Source organism: Canis aureus, chromosome 15, assembly GCF_053574225.1.
Source record: "Canis aureus isolate CA01 chromosome 15, VMU_Caureus_v.1.0, whole genome shotgun sequence".
NCBI classification, from domain to species: domain Eukaryota; kingdom Metazoa; phylum Chordata; class Mammalia; order Carnivora; family Canidae; genus Canis; species Canis aureus.
This window is the reverse complement of record NC_135625.1, coordinates 40598475-40618842: the sequence shown is the minus strand read 5'-3', so window position 1 is coordinate 40618842 and position 20368 is coordinate 40598475. Positions and strand designations below refer to the sequence as shown.

General features: G+C 33.4%; 1 protein-coding gene across 1 annotated transcript in view; it reads right to left on the bottom strand.

The window, feature by feature from the left end:
• LOC144284571 (disintegrin and metalloproteinase domain-containing protein 5-like) overlaps positions 1-20368 on the bottom strand; it is a 134508-nt gene that overhangs the window by 112783 nt on the left and 1357 nt on the right. The window contains exons 3-7 of the mRNA XM_077849251.1: positions 15555-15610; positions 12967-13045; positions 12420-12496; positions 11430-11604; positions 10459-10524 (exon numbers count right to left, since the gene is read on the bottom strand). Coding sequence (XP_077705377.1) covers positions 10459-10524; positions 11430-11604; positions 12420-12496; positions 12967-13045; positions 15555-15610 — 453 coding nt within the window. The remainder of the gene's footprint in view (positions 1-10458; positions 10525-11429; positions 11605-12419; positions 12497-12966; positions 13046-15554; positions 15611-20368) is intronic.

The window sequence follows — 20368 nt, the reverse complement described above, 5'->3', positions numbered from 1 at the left end:
AATATTTGGCAAAGCAGGAAAGAAAATCCACTGGAAAAAAAGAAAGTCTCTTCAGTAACTGATGTTGGGAAAATTGGATAGCCACATGTAGAAGAATGAAACTAGACCACTCTCTTACATAATACACAAAGATAAACTCAAAATGGATGAAAGATATAAATTATGTGAGACAAGAATCCATCAAAATCCTAGAGAAGAACACAGGCAACAACCTTTTTGAACTTGGCCACAGTAACTTCTTGCAAGATACATCTGTGATGGGAAAGGAAACAAGCCAGAAATGAACTACTGGGGCTTAATCAGAATAAAAAGCTTCTGCACAGCAAAAGAAACACTCAACAAAACTAAAAGACAGAATGGGAGAAGGTATTTGCAAATGACATATCAGATAAAGTGCTAGTATTCAAGATCTATAGAGAACTTATTAAACTCAACACCCAAGAAACAAAAAATCCAATCATGAAATGGGCAAAAGACATGAGCAGACATTTCAGCAAAGAAGACATACACTTGGCCAACAAGCACATGAGAAAATGCTCTGCATCACTTGCCTTCAGGGAAATACAAATCAAAACCACAATGAGATACCACTTCACACCAGTGAGAATGGCGAAAATTAACAAGACAGGAAACAACAGAAGTTGGAGAGGATGTGGAGAAGGGGGAACCCTCTTGTACTGTTGGTTGGAATGCAAACTGGTACAGCCACTCTGGAAAGCAGTGTGGTGGTTCCTCAAAAAGTTAAAACAGAGCTACCCTATGAACTATCAATTGTACTAGTTGGTATTTACCCCAAAGATACAGATGTAGTGAAATGACAGGACACCTGCACCCCAATGTTTATAGCAGCAATGTCCACAATAGCCAAACTGTGGATGGAGCCATGGTGTCCTTCAACAGATGAATGGATAAAGATGTGTTCTCTATATACAGTGGAATGTCACTCAGCTATCAGAAAGGATGAATACCCACCATTTACTTCGACATGGATGGAACTGGAGGGTATTATGCTAAGTGAAGTAAGACAATAGGAGAACAACCATCATAGTTTCATGATGTCTTATATAAGTGTCTTATATAAGACACTCTAGATTTTAAACCAAAGACTATGAAAAGAGATGAAGTGCCCACAACATCATAATAAAGAGGTCTATCCAAAAGAAGATCTAACAATTGTAAATATTTATGCCTCTAACTTAGGAGCACCCATATCTATAAAATAATAACAAACATAAAGGAATTCATTGATAATAACACAATAATAGTAGGGGACTTTGACATCCCACTTACAGCAATGGACGGATTATCAAAGCCGAAAATCTACAAGGAAACAAAGGTTTTGAATGACACAATGGACCAGATGGACTTAACGCATATATTCAGAACATTTCATCCTAAAACAACAGAATATACATTCTTCACCAGTGTACATGGTACATTCTCCAGAGTAGATAGCATACTAGGACATAAATCAGCCCTCAGGAGGTCAAAAAATAGAGATGATCCCATGCATATTTTCAGACCACAATGCTCTGAAATTTGAAGTTAACCATAAGAAAAAGTTCAGAAAGATCACAAATACATTGACATTAAAGGACATCCTACTAAAGAATAAATGAATTAGCCAGGAAATTAAAGAAGAAATTTTAAAGATATATGGAAACAAAGGAAAATGAAAGCGCAATGGTCCAAAACCTTTAGAAGGCAGCAAAGGCAGTCCAAAGAGGGAAGTATATAGCAATTCAAGTCTACCTAAAAAATCAAGAAAAATCTCAAATACATAATCTATTCTGACACTTAAAGGAGCTAGAAAAAGAACAAAAAAATGAAGACTAAAGCCTGCAGGAGAAAGGAAATATTAAAGCTTAGAGTAAAAAAGAAACAAACAAAATAGAGTAGAACACATCAATGAAACCAGAAACTGGTTCTTTGAAAAAAAATATTAAAATTATTAAAAATTAAAATTGATAAACCCCTAGCTAGACTTATCAAAAGATGGAGAGAGAGAGAGAGAGAGAGAGAGGATGCAAATAAATAAAATCATGAATGAGAGAGGAGAAATCACAACCAATACCACAGAAATACAAACAATTATAAGAGAACATTATGAAAAATTATATGCCAACAAATTAGGCAATTGTAAAGAAATGGATAAATTCCTAGAAACACAGAAACTCCAAAACTGAACCTAAAGAATCAGAAAAGTCAAACAGGCTGATAATTTGCAAAGAAATCAAATTAGTAATGAAAAATCTCCCAATAAACAAAAAGTCCAGGACCAGATGGCTTGACAGAGGAATTCTAAAAACCATATAAACCTGAGTTAATACCTATTCTTCCCAAACTATTCCAAATAACAGATGTGGAAGGAAAACTTCCAAGTTCATTCTATGAGGTCAGCATTACCCTGATTCTAAAACCAGACAAAGACTCCACTGAAGGAGAGAATTGCAGGCCAATGTCCCTAATGAACATGGATGCAAAAATTCTCAGCAAAATACTAGCAAATCAAATCCAACAGTACATTAAAAAAAATACATTAACCACAGTCAAGTGCAATTTATTCCTGGACTGCAGGGCTGGTTCAATATTCACAAACTAATGTGATACACCAAATTAGTAAAAGAAAGGATAAGAACCGTATGATCCTCTCAATAGATGCAGAAAAACATTTGACAAAGTACAACATCCATTCTTGATGAAAACATCCACAAAGTAGTGGTATAATGAACATACTTCAATATCATAAAGGCCATCTACAAAAACGCCACAGCTAATATCCTCAATGTCAAAAAACTGAGAGTTTTCCCTCTGTGGTCAAGAATAAGACAGTGATGTCCATATTTGCCACTGTTATTTAATACAATACTGGAAGTTCTAGCCTCGGGGATCAGACAATAAAAAGAAATGCATCCAAACTGGCAAGAAAGAAGTCAAACTTTCACTGTTTGCAGACAACATAATACTTTATGTAGAAAACCCAAAAGATTCCACCAAAAAATTATTAGAACTGATATGCAAATTCACTAAAGTCCCAGGACAAAAAATCAATGTACAGAAATCTGTTTCATTTCTATACACCAATAATGAAGCAGCAGAAAGAGAAGTCAAAGAATTTATCCCATTTACAACTTCACCAAAAAAGCATAAGATACTTAGGAATAAACCTAATCAAAGAGGGAAATGATCTATGCTGAGAAAACTATACAACACTTATGAAAAAAAATATTAAAGAGGACACAAAGAATGGAAAAACATTCCTTGTTCATGGATTGGAAGAACAAATATTGTTTAAATGTCTCTACTACCCAAAGCAATCTATACATTTAATGCAATCCCTATCAGAATACCAACAGCATTTTTCACAGAGCTGGAACAAACAATCCCAAAATTTTATGGAACCACAAAAGACACTGAATAACCAAAACAATCTTGAAAAAGAAAAGGAAAGCTGATGCATCACAATTCCAGACTTCAAGTACTTCAAATACTGCATGATTTCATTCATATGAGGAATCAAAAAAGAAAAAAAACAAAAAACAAAATTAAAAAACCCAAACAAACAAAAAACAGAACCAGACTCACAAATACAGAGAACAATATTGGTGGTTGCCAGAAAGGAGGAGGGTCAAGTATATGGGCAAAACATGTGAAGGGGATTAAGAGATAAAATTCTCATTATAAAATAAATAAGACATGGGGATGGAAAGCACAGCATAGAGACCTTAGTCAATAATATTATAATAACTTTGTATAGTGACAGATGGTAACTACACTTACCATGGTGAGCATGCATTATGTATATAATTGTCCAATCTCTATATTATACCCCTAAAACTAATATAGCATTATATATCAACTATACTTCAATTAAAAAAATACAACCCACAAAGACTTAATCAGGAAGAAATAAAATATCTGAGTAGAGCAATAACAAAAAGGAGATTGAATCAATAATTTTAAAAAATGTCCCAGTGAAGAAAAGTTCAGGACTAGATTACCTCACTGGTGAATTTTACCAAATAGAAGAATTAACACCAATTCTTCTCAAACTCTGCCAAAAACAAAATCAAAGATGTTGGAACAATCTCAAATTCATTTTATGAAGCCTGCATTACCCTGATAGCAAAGCCAAATAAGGGCCCTATAAGAAAAGTACACATCAACATTCCTGTTGAGTATTGATGGAAAATTGTCAATAAAATACTAGCAAATTCAGCTATTCAGCAGCACATTAAAATTCATTTGCCATGATCAAGTTATAGCTAGAACAACCAGACTTAAATCAATAAGGAAACAGATTTAAATATACTATAAACCAATTGACAGACATATACAGAATGCTCAACAGCAGCATATACATTCTTCTAAAGGACACATGGAACAATCTGCAGTACAAATACATGTTAGGCCATAAAACAGTCTTAACAAATATAAGAAGACTGATACGATACCAAGTATCTTCTCTGACCACAATAAAATGAAACTAGAAATAGAAGGAAAACAGGAAAACCCACAAATATGTGGAAGTTAACTCAATCTTAAATAACCAATGGGTTAAAAATAATAATAATAAATAACCAATGGGTTAAAGAAGAAGTCACAAGGGACTGAGAAAATATCTGGAGGTAAATGAAAGCAAAATACAACATTCCAAAATAATGGGATGCAGTGAAAACAGTACTAATATGGATGCTTATAGAGAAAGTGCTTACATTAAAAAAATAACCAAGTTCTCCTCTGATTGACTTATTTCACTCAGCATAATACCCTCCAGTTCCATCCACATGGAAGCAAGAGGGTATTATGAGTGAAATAAGTCAATCAGAGAAGGACAAACATTATATGGTCTCATTCATTTGGGGAATATAAAAAGTAGTGAGAGGAAATAAAGGGAAAGGGAGAAAAAATAAGTGGGAAATATCAGAAAGGGAGACAGAACATGAATGACTCCTAACTCTGGGAAATGAACTAGGGGTGGTGGAAGGGGAGGTGGGCGGGGGGTGGGGGTGACTGGGTGACGGGCACTGAGGGGGGCACTTGACGGGATGAGCACTGGGTGTTATTCTATATGTTGACAAATCGAACCCAATAAAAAATAAATTTATAAAAAAAATAATAAAGTTCTCAAATTAACAACCTAACTTTTTACCTCAAGGAACTCCAAAACATAAAAACAAACTACAGATGATTGCCAACTTGTGGCAGATTGATTAACAATTTTTCTACTTTACAACGATACAAGAGTGATGCACATTCAGTAGAAACCATACTTTGATTGAATGTGGATCTTTTCCTGGGAGAAAATTTTACCTATACAATCATTCTCTTTTACACTTTCAGTACAATATTCAATATATTACATGAGATATTAGACACTTTATGATTTTGCTCACTGTAGGCTAATGGAAGTGTTCTGACATGTTTAAGGTAGTCTAGAAAAGTAATGATGTTTGGTAGATTAGTTGTATTAGGTGCGTTTTTTACTTTTATTTCCAACTTATAATAGGTTTACACCATGGTAAGTTGAGGAAGATATGAAACTAAAAGTTAACAGAAGGAAGGAAATAATAAAGAATAAAAGAGAGAAAAATGAAAGAATAGAAAAACAATTTTTAAAATTAATGAAAACAGGAGTTGGTTTTTTGAATTAATAATTTTTAAAAAGCACAGATAAATAAAACAGAAATGAAGAGCAGACATTACAACTGATGTCATAGAAATAAAAAGGATTATAAGACCACTAAGAATAATTATATGCTAACAAATTGGATAGCCTATAAGAAAAAGATAAATTCCTACCAAGACCAAATTTATATCAAGACTGAATCACAAAGAAATAAAAAAAATATGACCAGACAAAGAGTAGGGATATTGGATCAGTAATCAAAAACTTCTCAATAAAGAAAAGCTCAGGACCAAATGTATTCACTGGAGAGGGGCACCTGGGTGGCTCAGTGATTGAATGTCTGCCTTTGGCTCAGGTCGTGATCCCGGGGTTCTAGGATTGAGTCTGCATTGGCCTCCCTGTGAGGAGCCTGCTTCTCCCTCTGCCTATGTCTCTGCCTCTCTCTGTGTGTCTCTCATGAATAAATAAATAAAATCTTTTTTTAAAAAATTCACTAGAGAATTCTACCAAACATTTAAATAAAAACTAACACTAACTGCCCCCCACCCCAGCTCTTTCTAAGAATTGTAGAAGAGAAAAACATTTCCAAACTCATTCTATGAGGTCAGCATTATCCTGATACCAGCAAAGCCAGGTAAAGACACTACAAGAAAAATAGAAGTCAATTATCCTTGGTGAATATTAATGCAAAAATCATTAATAAAATGCTAGTAAAATGAATTTGACAATAGTTCATTAAAAGGATCATAAATAATGACAAAGTGGGATTTATACCTGAAACATAAGATTGATTTAACATATTAAAAAATCAATGTAATACCACATATTAATAAAACGGACAAAAAAAAACCCACTTGATCATTTGATGTCAAAAAAGTGACAAAATTCAGCACTATTTCATCACAAAAACATCTAACACACTAGTAATAGAAGTACCTCAACATGATAAAAGCCATATATCATTACAGCTATTATCACACTTAATAGTAAAGACTGAATAATTTTTTTCTAAGAACAGGAAAAAGGCGACCATGCCTACCCTCCCACACTATTCAACATAGTATTAGATGTCCTAACTATAGGATTTAGAAAAGAAAAAGAAAAAAAAGGCATTCAAAAGAGAAATAAAGAAGTAAAATCATCTCTGTTCATTAATATGATTTTATATGTAGAGAATCCTACAGATTCCACAAAAAAAAAAATGTTGGAGTTAGGAAACAATTTCAGCAGTTACAGGATATAAAATCAACATTAAAAATCAGTTGTCTCTATACACTAACATGACCAATCACAAAAAGGAATTAAGAAAATGCTCCCTTTTTCTATAGCATCAAAATGGATAAAATTCTTAAGAATAGACTTAACTTATGAGGTGAAAGACTTTCACAATGAAAACTAAAGACATTGGTTAAAGGGAATCAAAGAACATGCAGACAAAAGGAAAGACGTCTCATGCTCGTGAACTGGAAGACTTCATTGTGTTAAAATGCCCAAACTACCCAAAGAAGCTATCTACAAATGCACTGCAATCCTTATCAAAATCCCAATGGCATATTTTGCAAAAATAGAAAAAATAGCCTAAAAGAAGAATCTTACTTCCTGATTTTAAAAATAGCCTAAAAGAAAAATCTCACTTCCTGATTTCAAGACATACTACAAAGCAGCAGTAATCAAAACTATAAGGTACTGGCATAAAGACAGATATATGGATGAATGAAATAGAAAAGAGTATCCAGAAATAAAGCCCTGGGTATATGTGGCCAAATGATTTTCAACACAGGTGCCAATATACACAGTGGAAAATGGAAAGTGGCTTCAACAAATGGCACTAGAAAAACTATCTCTACATCCAAAAGAGTGAATTTGGTCCTTTATTTTTTTTTAATTTTTATTTATTTATTTATGATAGTCACAGAGAGAGAGAGAGGCAGAGACACAGGCAGAGGGAGAAGCAGGCTCCATGCACCGGGAGCCCGACGTGGGATTCGATCCCGGGTCTCCAGGATCACGCCCTGGGCCAAAGGCAGGCGCCATACCGTTGCACCACCCAGGGATCCCTGGTCCTTTAAATCATATACAAAAGTAAACTCAAAATTGATTAAAGGCATAAATAAAATGTAAGACCTAAAGTGATAAAACTCCTAGAAAAAAGCATAGAAGAAAACCTTCAGGACATTGGATTTGGCAATCATTTTTTGGATATGACACCAAAAACACAGACAACAAAAGTAAAAATAAACAAATGGGATTACATTAAACTTAACTTTTATGCATCAAAGGAAACAATCAACAGAATGAAAAGTTAACCTACAGAATAGAAGAAAACATTTGCAAACCACATATCTGATAAGTTAGTATCTAGAATATAAAAAAATCCTATAACTCAACAACAAAAAACAATTTTAGAATTATTTAATAATAGAAATATTAATAATGGAAAAAGTATGGCAGTTACTCAAAAAAATTAAACATAGAATTAACATATCTTCTAACAATCTAGCTTCTGGGTGTACACCCAAAAAATTCAGAGCAAGATCTCAAAGAGGTATTTAGATATTTATGTTCCTTGCAGCATTTTTCACACTAGTCTGAAGGTAAAAGAAACCCAAACGTACATTACAGAAGACTGGGTAAAGAAAATGTGGTATATAACATGCAATGAGATATTCACAGCCTTAAAAAGGAAGATAATTCTGTCACATGCTACAACATGAATTAAACCTGAGGACATTATGCAAAGCAAAATATGCCAGTCACAAAACTTCAAATACTCTATGATTCCACTCATATAAATCATGGAGTGTTTGAAGTCAAAATCATAGAAATAGAAAATAGAAAGGTGTTTGCTCAGGATGGAAGAGGGAGCGCAGGGTGGGGGCTGGGGATAGTGTTTAATGAGCATAGAGTATTTTCAGGATGAAAAGGTTCAGAGATTTGTTAAACAATGTGAATATACTTAACACTACTGAACTATACGTTTAAAAATGGTTAGTATGGTAAATTTAATGTTACGTGCTTTTTATTACAATAAAAGAATAAAGAAAACTAGGATTCAATGCTAGATCTGACTCCAAACTATGTACAACTGCTAAATCTAGTTTACTATGAAACATAATAAACTCTGTACTTATTCATTAGAAAACAATTAGAGAAATGGGTAATTCCTCACTGGTGGACTGTTTCAAGAAAGAGCACCAGGGAAGCTTGCTAAGGAAGCTTAGCAAGCGCCAAGGCCATAATCAGTCCTCATACCTGACACTGGCAACCACACAGCAATATAAATTGTGTTTAAATGAAGTAGTTGATATTGCTTAAGTGTATCCCTATCTGCCTTTAAATCTTAATGAATTATTTTCTCTGTGAGGAAAAAAAAATGGCTAAAAAGTAATCCTATTAAAAGAAAAGAAAGACCACAGGTTTTAAGATAACTGTATCAATAAAAGGTACCAGATTAGTTAAAAGGATTTGAGATTGATAGATCCAAAAGGTCTCTGGGTTCCCAACCAAATAAATAAATGGTTATTGGTTTAAGCATCTAAATTTTGAAGTGATTTTCTATGTAGTAATAGATAACTTATGCTGATTTTGAAGTCTACTTTGTCGGATATTAATCTAGTTAAACAAGTTTTTTAGAATTTTTGTTTTTATGATATATTTTTACAGTCTTTTACTTTCATTATGTACCATATTTTAGATATGTCGGTTTCAGGCAGAATGTGTGCATACATGTGTCTTGCATGATAATCTTTGTCTTTGCTTCCAATTAATCTTTATCGTTGGTTTTTAACTACAATACTTAGTTTCTCTACACTTAATATAATTACTTACATGTTTGCGTTGAAATTTATCTTAACCTTAGCTTTTAAATGTGTCCCACATTTATGAAACAAATGTTTATTCTATAATGGTTTTCTTTCCCTTTATTGACTTCTTTTTGTGGATTATGCTTAATTCTGCTTTTCTACTTCTACTTCAATTTCTGTAACCTCTGCCAATATTTAGCTCAGCTTTCCTGCTTCATATCCACCTATTCTAGAATCAACAGACTCCCTCATGGAATGAAATATTTTTGTAACTTCTGTCTTAAAATTTTAATATCTGAAGGTTTTCTGTATCTAAATCTATTATTTCTTGTTTTGCTAACCCTTGTTTATGGTACCTAATTTTCTTATAAATTTTGAGCTCACATATGGCTGATAATAACCTGTGGGAATCCTGCTTGAAGTTTCATTTCTACAGAGAGAAATATTCTTTGTCTCCAACAGGTGTCCTTGGACCTTACCAACCTGGAATAAATGTAGCCTCATAACTTAGAACCTCCTAACTACCTATGTTATACAAACTAAATACCTTAACCCATACAAGGTCAGAAGTATAATCATGAATCCTCAATATGAAAATTTTGTTCATTTTTTTTTCTGTTATTTCATTTACCTAGAACTGAGAACAAAAGAGATAAATTGTTTTTTCCCCTCAGTTAGAAGTAGCATATTGGTTTTGTAGACTATTCTTTCAATTAAACCAAAACAGTTAAATATTATTGTATGTGAGGGTTGAGAGTTTCACTGAGGATGTAGTTCTCTTGAAAAAAAAATGACTGACAAGCTTTAAAAAATGAAAAATGCTTTACTTAACAAAAGCAATTAGAGATTCTGTACATAAAATAAATGAATTAACAAACTCGGCTTATGCACAATTTTTAAGAAGTTATTAATTGCAAAAGCAGAATAAACATTTATCAAAAAATAGTTTTAAAAATGTTATTACATTATTGAAATCAAGCTAAAGACAAAGCTTAAAATCATTTTAAAATAACAAAAAGGACCTACCAGATTTTTATCCACAATAATATACATTTCAAGATTTTGAGGGTATAACTTGAAAAATTCAGTTCTCTGAAAAACACACAACATGAGTCCTGAAGAATTTCCAAAAATTTACCTTCTATTTGAAATTATATTGAGAGGTAAACTGAAAGACATGGTGCTACTAATTACATAACAAAGCTGCTTCAATCTACAAAATTCCAAGTACTATTCAGAAAATTCTATTCCAAAAAGTGTATGTGGTTAATAGAATGTTCAATAAGATCTCAAGCTATATAAGAATCCAGATATTTGTTGATTTTAGCAATAGCTGCAATGGGAAATATTAACTTTACAACATAAATCTTTTCTTTCTTGCCTTGTGATAATTTTCACAGTAGTCTTCCATATAGGCAGATTTTCTGCTACCAATTATTAGGAAACTACTTCTGGCAAACAATAAATTTTAGAAAAATATTACTGAAGTTTACAATCAATGGCAGTTCACTAGAGTCTGGAATGTTATTTATGACATTATAGCAGTTTACAGGCCTTTATGGAAGAAGAATTTGTCACTTTGTTTTACATGTACCTCATGTAGGCCACACTAATAGTATTCATTTCTGAACTCTCCTGAAACAAAACTTAACTTAGAAATCTAGATCACATGATATTTTCAACTAATTTATCAGCCTAATTGAGGAAAAGGAGTAATTTACATTACCTATCCAAATGTCCACATGTGAAAATTAATTTTTTTTAGTTTCTTGAATCCTATATTCACATTTCCAAGATTAATTACCTAAGTCTTACTAAACTTTAATAACAAACTTAATGAAGAATTTTATTTTTTATCCATTTTAAAAGTCATGGAAGGCCTTCATGAAAAAGTAAAATAATCTTAAGATCTGCAAGTCATCAAATTTTGCTCTGAAAGTATTTTTCATTTCACAAAATTATGGGAAATAAGTTAAAATTAAAAAGTCGACACTTACTTGTGACCTTTCTTTGTTATAATAATATGCACTGTCATAGCTGTAACTCCTATTTTCTCCTAAGAGAGGTATATTAGTGTTACCAAGTTCTTCTTCATAAATCATGTGCACAAATCCTGATATGGCCTCCATTGGTTCAATGCCATATGAGATGTTTTTAAGCTGCAATGTTCCCCTGAGTATTAAAATAATCAAAACAAGTCTGAAATTATTCTACCAAAACTATGATATTCTAATGAGAAATTTTGGCCAAAAAGAATATTTTTACATTTAAAGTCACCTTGGTTTCTCTACTTTATTCATTGAGGTGTTAAACTCAGGACTGGACCAGTAATACCAAAGGATACATATTGTTTTATATTACAAATATTCTAAGAGAAATATTTTTATTATCTTAAAGAAAGCATGTTAGTGCCATGGATCTGTGTGATTAAACAGGTAGGACCCCTTCCTAAGGCATAGGTTTTCTCAACAAGCTTGTCACATCTATAAGCACTCTCTTCCTTAGTCTTAGGCTTTTTTCTTCTTTTTGAGCTCCCAGTCTTCCAACACTTAATACCAGAAGTCATTTTTTTGTGTGGACTTAGCTGATGGTATTACCTGCCTAAAAACGACCAGAAGCAGAGACAAAATATCTGTCAGATCTAGGCATTCTGCAATTGTCAACCATTCTAGAAAATTAAGAAATCAATAAAAACATTAAAAAATCTAGAAAACCTAAAGAAATACAGAGAGACCAACCAACACCCCCTTACACTCAAGACTGCTCAAAGCCTCAAGAAGCAGATCCTGTTAGAATCAACAAGTAACCTTTCATCAGGGACAAATGCTCCTGAGGTAACCAATTCTATTTTACCAGTACTTCTGTTTCACTCCTTAGGTAACTGAGATAACAAAGGTAGATATAGAACTAGAAAAGATAAGCGAAGGATCAACAGGACTAGCAGGATCTAATACCAGCAAATGGGATATCTTTAAATAGGCTACAACCTGAGTCCTGAACAAGTGTTGAGTGACACAAGAGAATTTGGGAAACCTGCAACATATCCATGATAACTGCAATCCATCTGAAAAAAATACACAAGAACAGATAACTTACTTTTAAAATGGATATGCCAGTTGTGTTGTTTGTATTTATTACTTTATCTATCTTAGTTCTTTAACATGTATGGGCAATTACCCAATGAACTTTTGTCAGGTAGAAATAAAAACTAGTCCAGGTCATTCAATTTCAGTGAATGTGTAAAATAATATTCTAGAAAATTTCAGAATATTTACATTTTTTAAAATATTTATTTATTTATTTATTTATTTATTTATTTATTCATGAGAGACACAGAAAGAGAGGCAGAGACACAGGCAGAGGGAGAAGCAGGCTCCATGCAGGGAGCCTGACATGGGACAGGATCCTGGGTCTGCAGGATCACGCCCTGGGCTGAAGGCGGCACTAAACCGCTGAGCCACCTGGGCTGCCCCAGAATATTTACATTTTTAAAGATAATCCAAAGTAAGAAATCTGTAAGAAGTTACCTCTTACCTGAGCTAACAAAGATTTAGAATGTTTGATGTCATCTTTGTCATAAAAGTAAACAACAGAAACTGAAGATAAAAATGATCTAGACAAAAATCACAAAAGATACTCAAGTTGTGACACAAAACATAGACAAAATTTTTCTTTATAATACAAATTATCCTTTTACTGAGGAGTGGTGGTGCCAATTACCTTTGCGTAGTCTATTGTCCAAATACTTCTCTGTCATTTACAATAAATCAGGTGCTGAGGGAAGCATTTGAACTATAATAACATAAAACTAACCTGCATGCTAATGAACAATCCAAATAGTTAGAAATGGTAAATAGTAAAATAACATAGATTTCAATTTCCAGCATAGAACTTTAAAATCTTTGTCTTTCTCACTGATTCTAGATTTTAAACCTATCTTAAATTTAAAAACTAGGGTTAGAACAGAATTTAAAAAGATTTTCTTGTCATTACTACAAATTCATATTCTTTAATTTGAGCCAAGTACCAAGTTCTCAACAACTGTGATAAGAATTTTCCTTTATTCTCCTCAGTAACAATTCAGAAACTTGACACCTCTCTTGCCAATCATTCCATATAACCTCCACATCACTTCAGTTTCAGATCACCTGTACCCATCCTCATTATTTCCAGAGGATGACTACTTCTATTATTCAAAGCATATCCTTATACACACTTGTGCTACAAATCCTATCTATGCTGTATATTGAAGATATATACTTTTTCAATCCTATAATTTTAAACTCTTCCTCTCTACTGTTTTTTTACCCTAATGCTATTTGAAAGTTTATTATGAAATCATTATCTTCACAAATAATTCTCCCTTGACCTTGTGTCCTACTCTAGCTATTCTTTATATATTTTCATTTCTCAATGGTGTCTCTCAAAAGAGCACCCTACACATAGATTCTCCACTTTGTCAATTCTTATTCACTCCGAAACCACTCTGGAAAAGATTCATAACCACCAGAATGTCAGATCCAAATGGGAATTTAAAATCATTGCCTTGAATTTCTAACATCATTTTGAAAATGCTCACCCTCAGTCTAGTCACTTCACTCATATCACACATCATTGTTCTGCTTCTCTTCCTACCTTCCTGACCCTTCCAGCTTGGTCTTCCATGTTGGCTGCTCTTTTTTTCACATTTATCTCAGAAATATTGATCTTTCCCAGGATTCATTCTTTAGTCACTAGTCTATTTATAAGCACTCTATAAGCTCACTTTTTTTATATTACAGCCAAATGATTGATTACTGCTAAATCTATATCCTTAATGACAATCTCTCCCCAGAAATTCAAATTCCTATATTCATATACTTAATGGGGAAAACCCACCTGTATATCTTATAGGCACTGCAGACCAAACTCATCCCTTCCTCACACATAAATCTCACTTGTTTATCATTTAAATAACTATAACCTACCCATTTTCTTAAGCAACAACTAAATTATCCAAGATGCCTCACTGTTTCTCAATCACTCTAACAAATCCACCTTTGAGGTCTATTGAATTTTTCTTTCCAGTACTGTGACCAATGCCATAGCTCAAGCCACAATCATCACTCCCCTAAGCTACTATATAACTACATAATTAGACACCTTATCTCAACTTTTGCTTCCTTAAAAAAACAACTCCCCTAAGCTACTATATAACCACATAATTAGACACCTTATTTCATCTTTTGCTTCCTTAAAAAAACAACACCATCATCACTCCCCTAAGCTACTATATAACCACATAATTAGACACCTTATCTCAACTTTTGCTTCCTTAAAAAAACAACTTCCTTAAAAAAAAACAATCTCAATGGGATTATAAAGTACATAGTTAAAAACATTTTTGGCTTCCAATATCCTTATCATGGCATTATAGATCTATATACAACCTGGCTCCTGCGTACCTTCCAAAATCTTTTACTTCTATCCTCCAGAAATATGTCCTTTAGTAAATCACATGGACTTTTGCACACCACAGAATCCACTCTGTCTCATGCCTCCATGTTTTGCACACAATTTCCTCTAAACAGAATGTCCCCCTATATTATTTCTTTTTTCTTTTTTTTTAATATTTAATTTATTCATGAGAGCCACAGAGAAAGGGAGGCAGAGACACAGACAGAAGTAGAAGCAGGCTTCCTGCAAGGAGCCCAATGCGGAACTGGATCCCAGACCCCGGGATCATGCTCTGAGCTGAAGGTAAATGCTCAACTGCTGAGCCACCCAGGCATCCCATTACTTCATTTCTTTACAGAGCTCACAAGGTATCTTCTCTCAAGATACAAGTTATCTTTTACCTCTTTAGAAAAAATCTTCCATGATTCCCAAAGAATGCAAACTACATAGTTATTATATTACCATATTATAATAAAATTCTCCCTTTCTCTGTTAATTTGTCTGAATATATAAATTCTTTCACTGTGGACCATGTTTTACCTTTATATGCCTATGATTTTACCCAGAAATCAACATACAATAAGTATCACATGTATATAGATATCAAATACACATTTGAATTGAAATGATTCTATTCATACCTATTTTTAAAAATCAAGAAACCAAAGAATAAAATAGTTACTTACTGCTTTTTGAGATGGACAAAATATGGTTTTCCTTTTATCGTAATGACATAAGCAATCTGTAACATGAGTATCCAAGAAAAATTAGTAATAATACTTGAAAATAATATATGCTAAATAGTATCATTTCTGAGTTATGCTTTAAGGATATTTACAATATTAATAATTATATAAAACCATTATATATGCTTCCCTTCCTTTGTGATACTCAAAGCCTCAGAATTCTAAATTGAAAACTAGGTAGTAGTCCCCACAGGCCTATTACTCACTCTAACTAACATTTCTGAGGAAGAAGTTTGCCTGATGATTTAGCAACCTTTTGGCTTAGACACATACCACTCTTCACCATGCCTAAGGCAAACTATCAAAGAAACCCACCTTACTCTAAATAACTTGTCACTTGTTTACTCCCAGACCTTCCAAAAAGTAAACTACCCTGCTCCATGAAAGAGATACTCCTAAAATATAGCACTACAAGAAATGCACTACACTTCTAGCAATATAAAATAATAAGTACCATTGCATTTTGCTTATCCACATAAGCAATGAAACTCCTCTTGGATAGAATGTAGGAGAGGATAGAGCAGGAGCAGAGACATGACTAGAGAACAGAAGATGACAGAAAATATAAGAGTCACTAAATTATTTATTTGGCTAATTTTAAAAAATTATTTTAACAATAGAAATAGCCACTTAAAAGTTTTCAGTTCCTTAACTTTGTATTATAGTAGAACATGATTCTTTGCAACAGGTAAATGTTCTGAAAAGAGTCATTCGAATGGCACTCTAGAAGTAAGTACGTAAGTGGGATCTGGTGAGGATCCTGAGAATTGTGCCCTCTAGAAATACCTTATTATTAAACACATATGATGAAAAATATGAGAAAAATAGGAGAGAATTTCAGATCAGAAGGGTAGAATATATAATAAATAAATTTAAATTTTAGAACAGAAAAATTGCAATACTTGCTATTAAAAATTCAATAGCTAGGGTTTGAGAGATCAGATGGTGAAGAAGATAGAATTGGTGAATAGGAAGACAGATCAGTAGAAAATATTCAGATTGAAGCACAGAGAAAAAAATACCAAGAAGAAAATAAAAGAAGTGTGACTCATTAAAAATGTCTAACACTGGGGATGCCTGGGTGGCTCAGTGGTTGGGCAGCTGCCTTCGGCTCAGGTCATGATCCCGGGATTCAGGATCAAGTCCCACATCAGGCTCCTGCAAGGAGTCTGCTTCTCCCTCTGTCTATGTCTCTGCCCCTCTGTCTCTCTCTGTGTCTCTCATGAATAAATAAGTAAATCTTTTTTTTTTAATGTCTAACATTAATGTAATTATAGTCCAAGAAAAACAGAAGAAAGATAAAGATAAGAGACTAGGAAAGAAACAGATTTGAGGAATTAATTCCTGAGATTTTCTAAAACTTATGAAAGATGTTAACCTATACTCTCAAATACTCTATTAATCTAAAACAGATAAAATACAAAGAAAACAAAGCTAGGCATATCATACTCAAGCAACTAAAACAAAAAGAAAAAGCACATATTTAAACAGCCACAAGAGAGAAACGGCACATTACTTTCAAAATATTTTTAAATAAAGCATGCCTAAGTCTCACACAGAAAGAATGAACACCAGCAGGCAATGGAATAACATCTTCAAAGTGCTGAAAAAATGATATTTAACCATGAGTTTATATCCAGCAAAAAATATATTGAGATTAATCTATGCTTTTGTACATATAAGTTTATTTCTTTTTTTCATAAGTGGTATTCTCTTTTGTGGATATGCCATAATTTGTTTATCTATTCACTAAGGATGGACTTTTGGGTTGTTTCCAGTTTTGAGCTGTTAAAAGTAAAGCTGCTGTAAACATCAAAAAAAGAAAAGAAACTGAAGTAAAGCATGAATGATTCCAAGAAGGTGTTGGCTATCCTTGCCATATGCTGCCTAATGTTGTTCAAAGAGCACCTGTTATCCTTTGCCTGGACAGTAAGGTTATGGTCAAAATATTATTCTCTTGCTTCATCATCTATGCTGTTTGAAGTAAGTGATTAAAAGATTTTTATGATTTGGCTGATGTTCAGTATTCTTCAATTCTCTTGCATTCACCAAATCTGTTGACTCTCTTGAACAAATGCAATTGAAAGAATCCTCTGTTTATTTGAAGCACTGAAATAATGCTTTAATTCTAAAACAAGGCCCAAAGTATTCTTGCTGACTTTTTCAATAATCTCTCATTTGAATGAGGCCTACTTATTTATTTTTCAAAGTTACCTCTTTTTTTTAAGATTTTTATATATTTATTCGTGAGAGACACAGAGAGAGAGAGTCAAGAGACATAGGCAGAGGGAGAAGCAGGCTCCATGCAGACAGCCTAATGTGGGATTTGATCCCAGGACTCTAGGATCATGCCCTCAGCGGTTTAGCGTGTCCACACCCAGGGATCCCTCAAAGTTACCTCTTTAGCAATAGGATTTCGCAAACTGGAAGAAGAGCAAAGAATGTTACTGAAGTAGTTGATTGCATTAAAATGGAATGTGTGGAAGGAAGAAGTAAGCCCTGTCCTCAAAATGTATCTGTCTTACGTCAAGCCTGTTCTTAAAGGGGAAAACATTTCTTACGAAAAGGAAGAGAAATTCCAACTTGAAGTGGATACTTGCTCTATCTTTTGAAATAGTTTTAATACCTTGAAGAATTCAGTTCTTTTATCTGGATGTTACTAAACAGTTTTCCAGCATGGGAAGAAGTAGTGCTGAAGAGCAAGAGAATAAAATTTGGTGATAATATTCTGGTTTTGTCAATGAACAACATTTTAAAAGGTTGTCAAGAGATACAACATGATAGTGAAAAATGCAAAAGCAAGCTAAGAAGAATAATGATGAGAGTTGTTAACTTCACAATGTTAATGTCTTGTGTTTTTTTTTTTACCACCAAATGTTCATTAGGAAATATAATGAAATAAATTATATGTGACCACTGTACAAATTATATTACAATATAAATGGAATAATTGCAAGTAGTTTTATAAGCAAATTCTGTAAAACAAGGAACTATTAAGGCAAGTCAAATCATCATGGAAATATAATTCAGGAAAGAGGTACATAATTTAGTTCCTGTGAAAGGTGAAATGAAATGGAGTCACATGTCAAGGGGTCTTAAAATGGATCCAGAAAGCCATTAAGGAAATGTCTTAGCAACCAATTATATTCAGCCAAGATTAGTTTTCTGCCACCAACACTAATCAAAATTCTTTGTCAAAAATATATACAGTCACTCCTTTTTGTCTTAAAAACTCTTTGTTTTTGTTTCCTAGGGGGATATAATTTGGGTTGCTAAATCTGTGCTTCCTAAATTGCAATTTTGAGATTCTAAATAAATGCTTTCCTTTTTTTCAATTCCACCTGTTTTCTTTTTTATTTTATTTTATTTTATTTTATTTATTTATTCACAGAGATACAGAGAGAGAGAGAGAGAGGCAGAGACACAGACAGAGAAAGAAGCAGGCTCCAAGCAGGGGGCCTGATTGGGACTTGATCCCAGGTCTCCAGGATCATACCCCGGGCTGCAGGCAGCGCTAAACCATTGTGCCACTAGGGCTTCCCTCCACCTGTTTTCTTAGTCAACAATACATTTTGTTTCAGATGAACAACAAATAATTTTTAGTATTTAAAATTATTTATTATGCACCATGCAATACTTTTTTTATCTTTATGTACCTATGCATAGGCAATTAGAAAAAATTCAAAATTAATTGGGTACCCATGTTCTTATTTCTTAAATCTGGGAGGTTTCCATGTTGCATCCTAGGCCTTCTTACTTTTGCAGGTCTTATCTCATAATATACTGAATACATTAAATACATCACACCCCACATTAAGAATAATTTTCTGTTGCAAAAATATTAAAAGGCAGCTTTGAAAATTTTTATTGTTAAAAGAAATTGAACTTTCATATTATTAAATGACTTTTAAAAAATGCTAGAGATTGGACAAGTGGTAAACTCAAAGATCATCTGTTCCGTGATAAAGAATAAAGAGAGAGGGTTGGTATTATTCATTTCAGGAAAAAGAAAGTAAACAAGAAGTCCAATGGAGCCCTTCTTTCTGATCAGAAAAAAAAGCTGGAGTAGCACTCATCTACTTTGCATGACTAAGAATTCACTTGATGGGTGGTGGGTGAGGCCTGGGGAGTGGATAGTGAATAAAATCCAGCTACTACAGGAAGAAAATGTAAAGAAATAGTACATGGGGAGGGCTAGGGGTAAAAGGAGAAGGAAATCCTTATGTAAAACAGTGCATCCTTATGTAAAACACAGAAGGAAGGTTTTTAAAAACCATGACAAATATAAAAGTTAATTAGGAGACCACCCACGATTATGACTAGCATTAGATTATCCTATAGTAGAAGGAACCACGTGAGAAGTAGATTTTCCTGGGGAATTAGTGAAGAAATATGTACTAATACCCAGGCTCCTCTGTAAGCTAATTACCGAATCACCTTTCAGCTCCTCACTGGTTCTGAAAGCTGAGGCAAGTAGCTGAAGGAAATCACCAGGGCTAGGACAAGAGGACCAGAAAAGTCAATGATCAAAAAAGAAATACTATTTGAATGCAATATTTCAAACAATCAAAATTAGTGCCCCCCAAAAATCTATGGTGAACAAGTTATCAAAGTTTTAAAGAAAGATAGTATCTGACCCTGACTCACCTTACCCACCTTACCTTTATCCTCCAAGAAACACATACATACGGAGTCACACACATTCATACACTTCAAAATTCTCATTGTTGTAAATCCAGTTCCAGCTGTCAGCT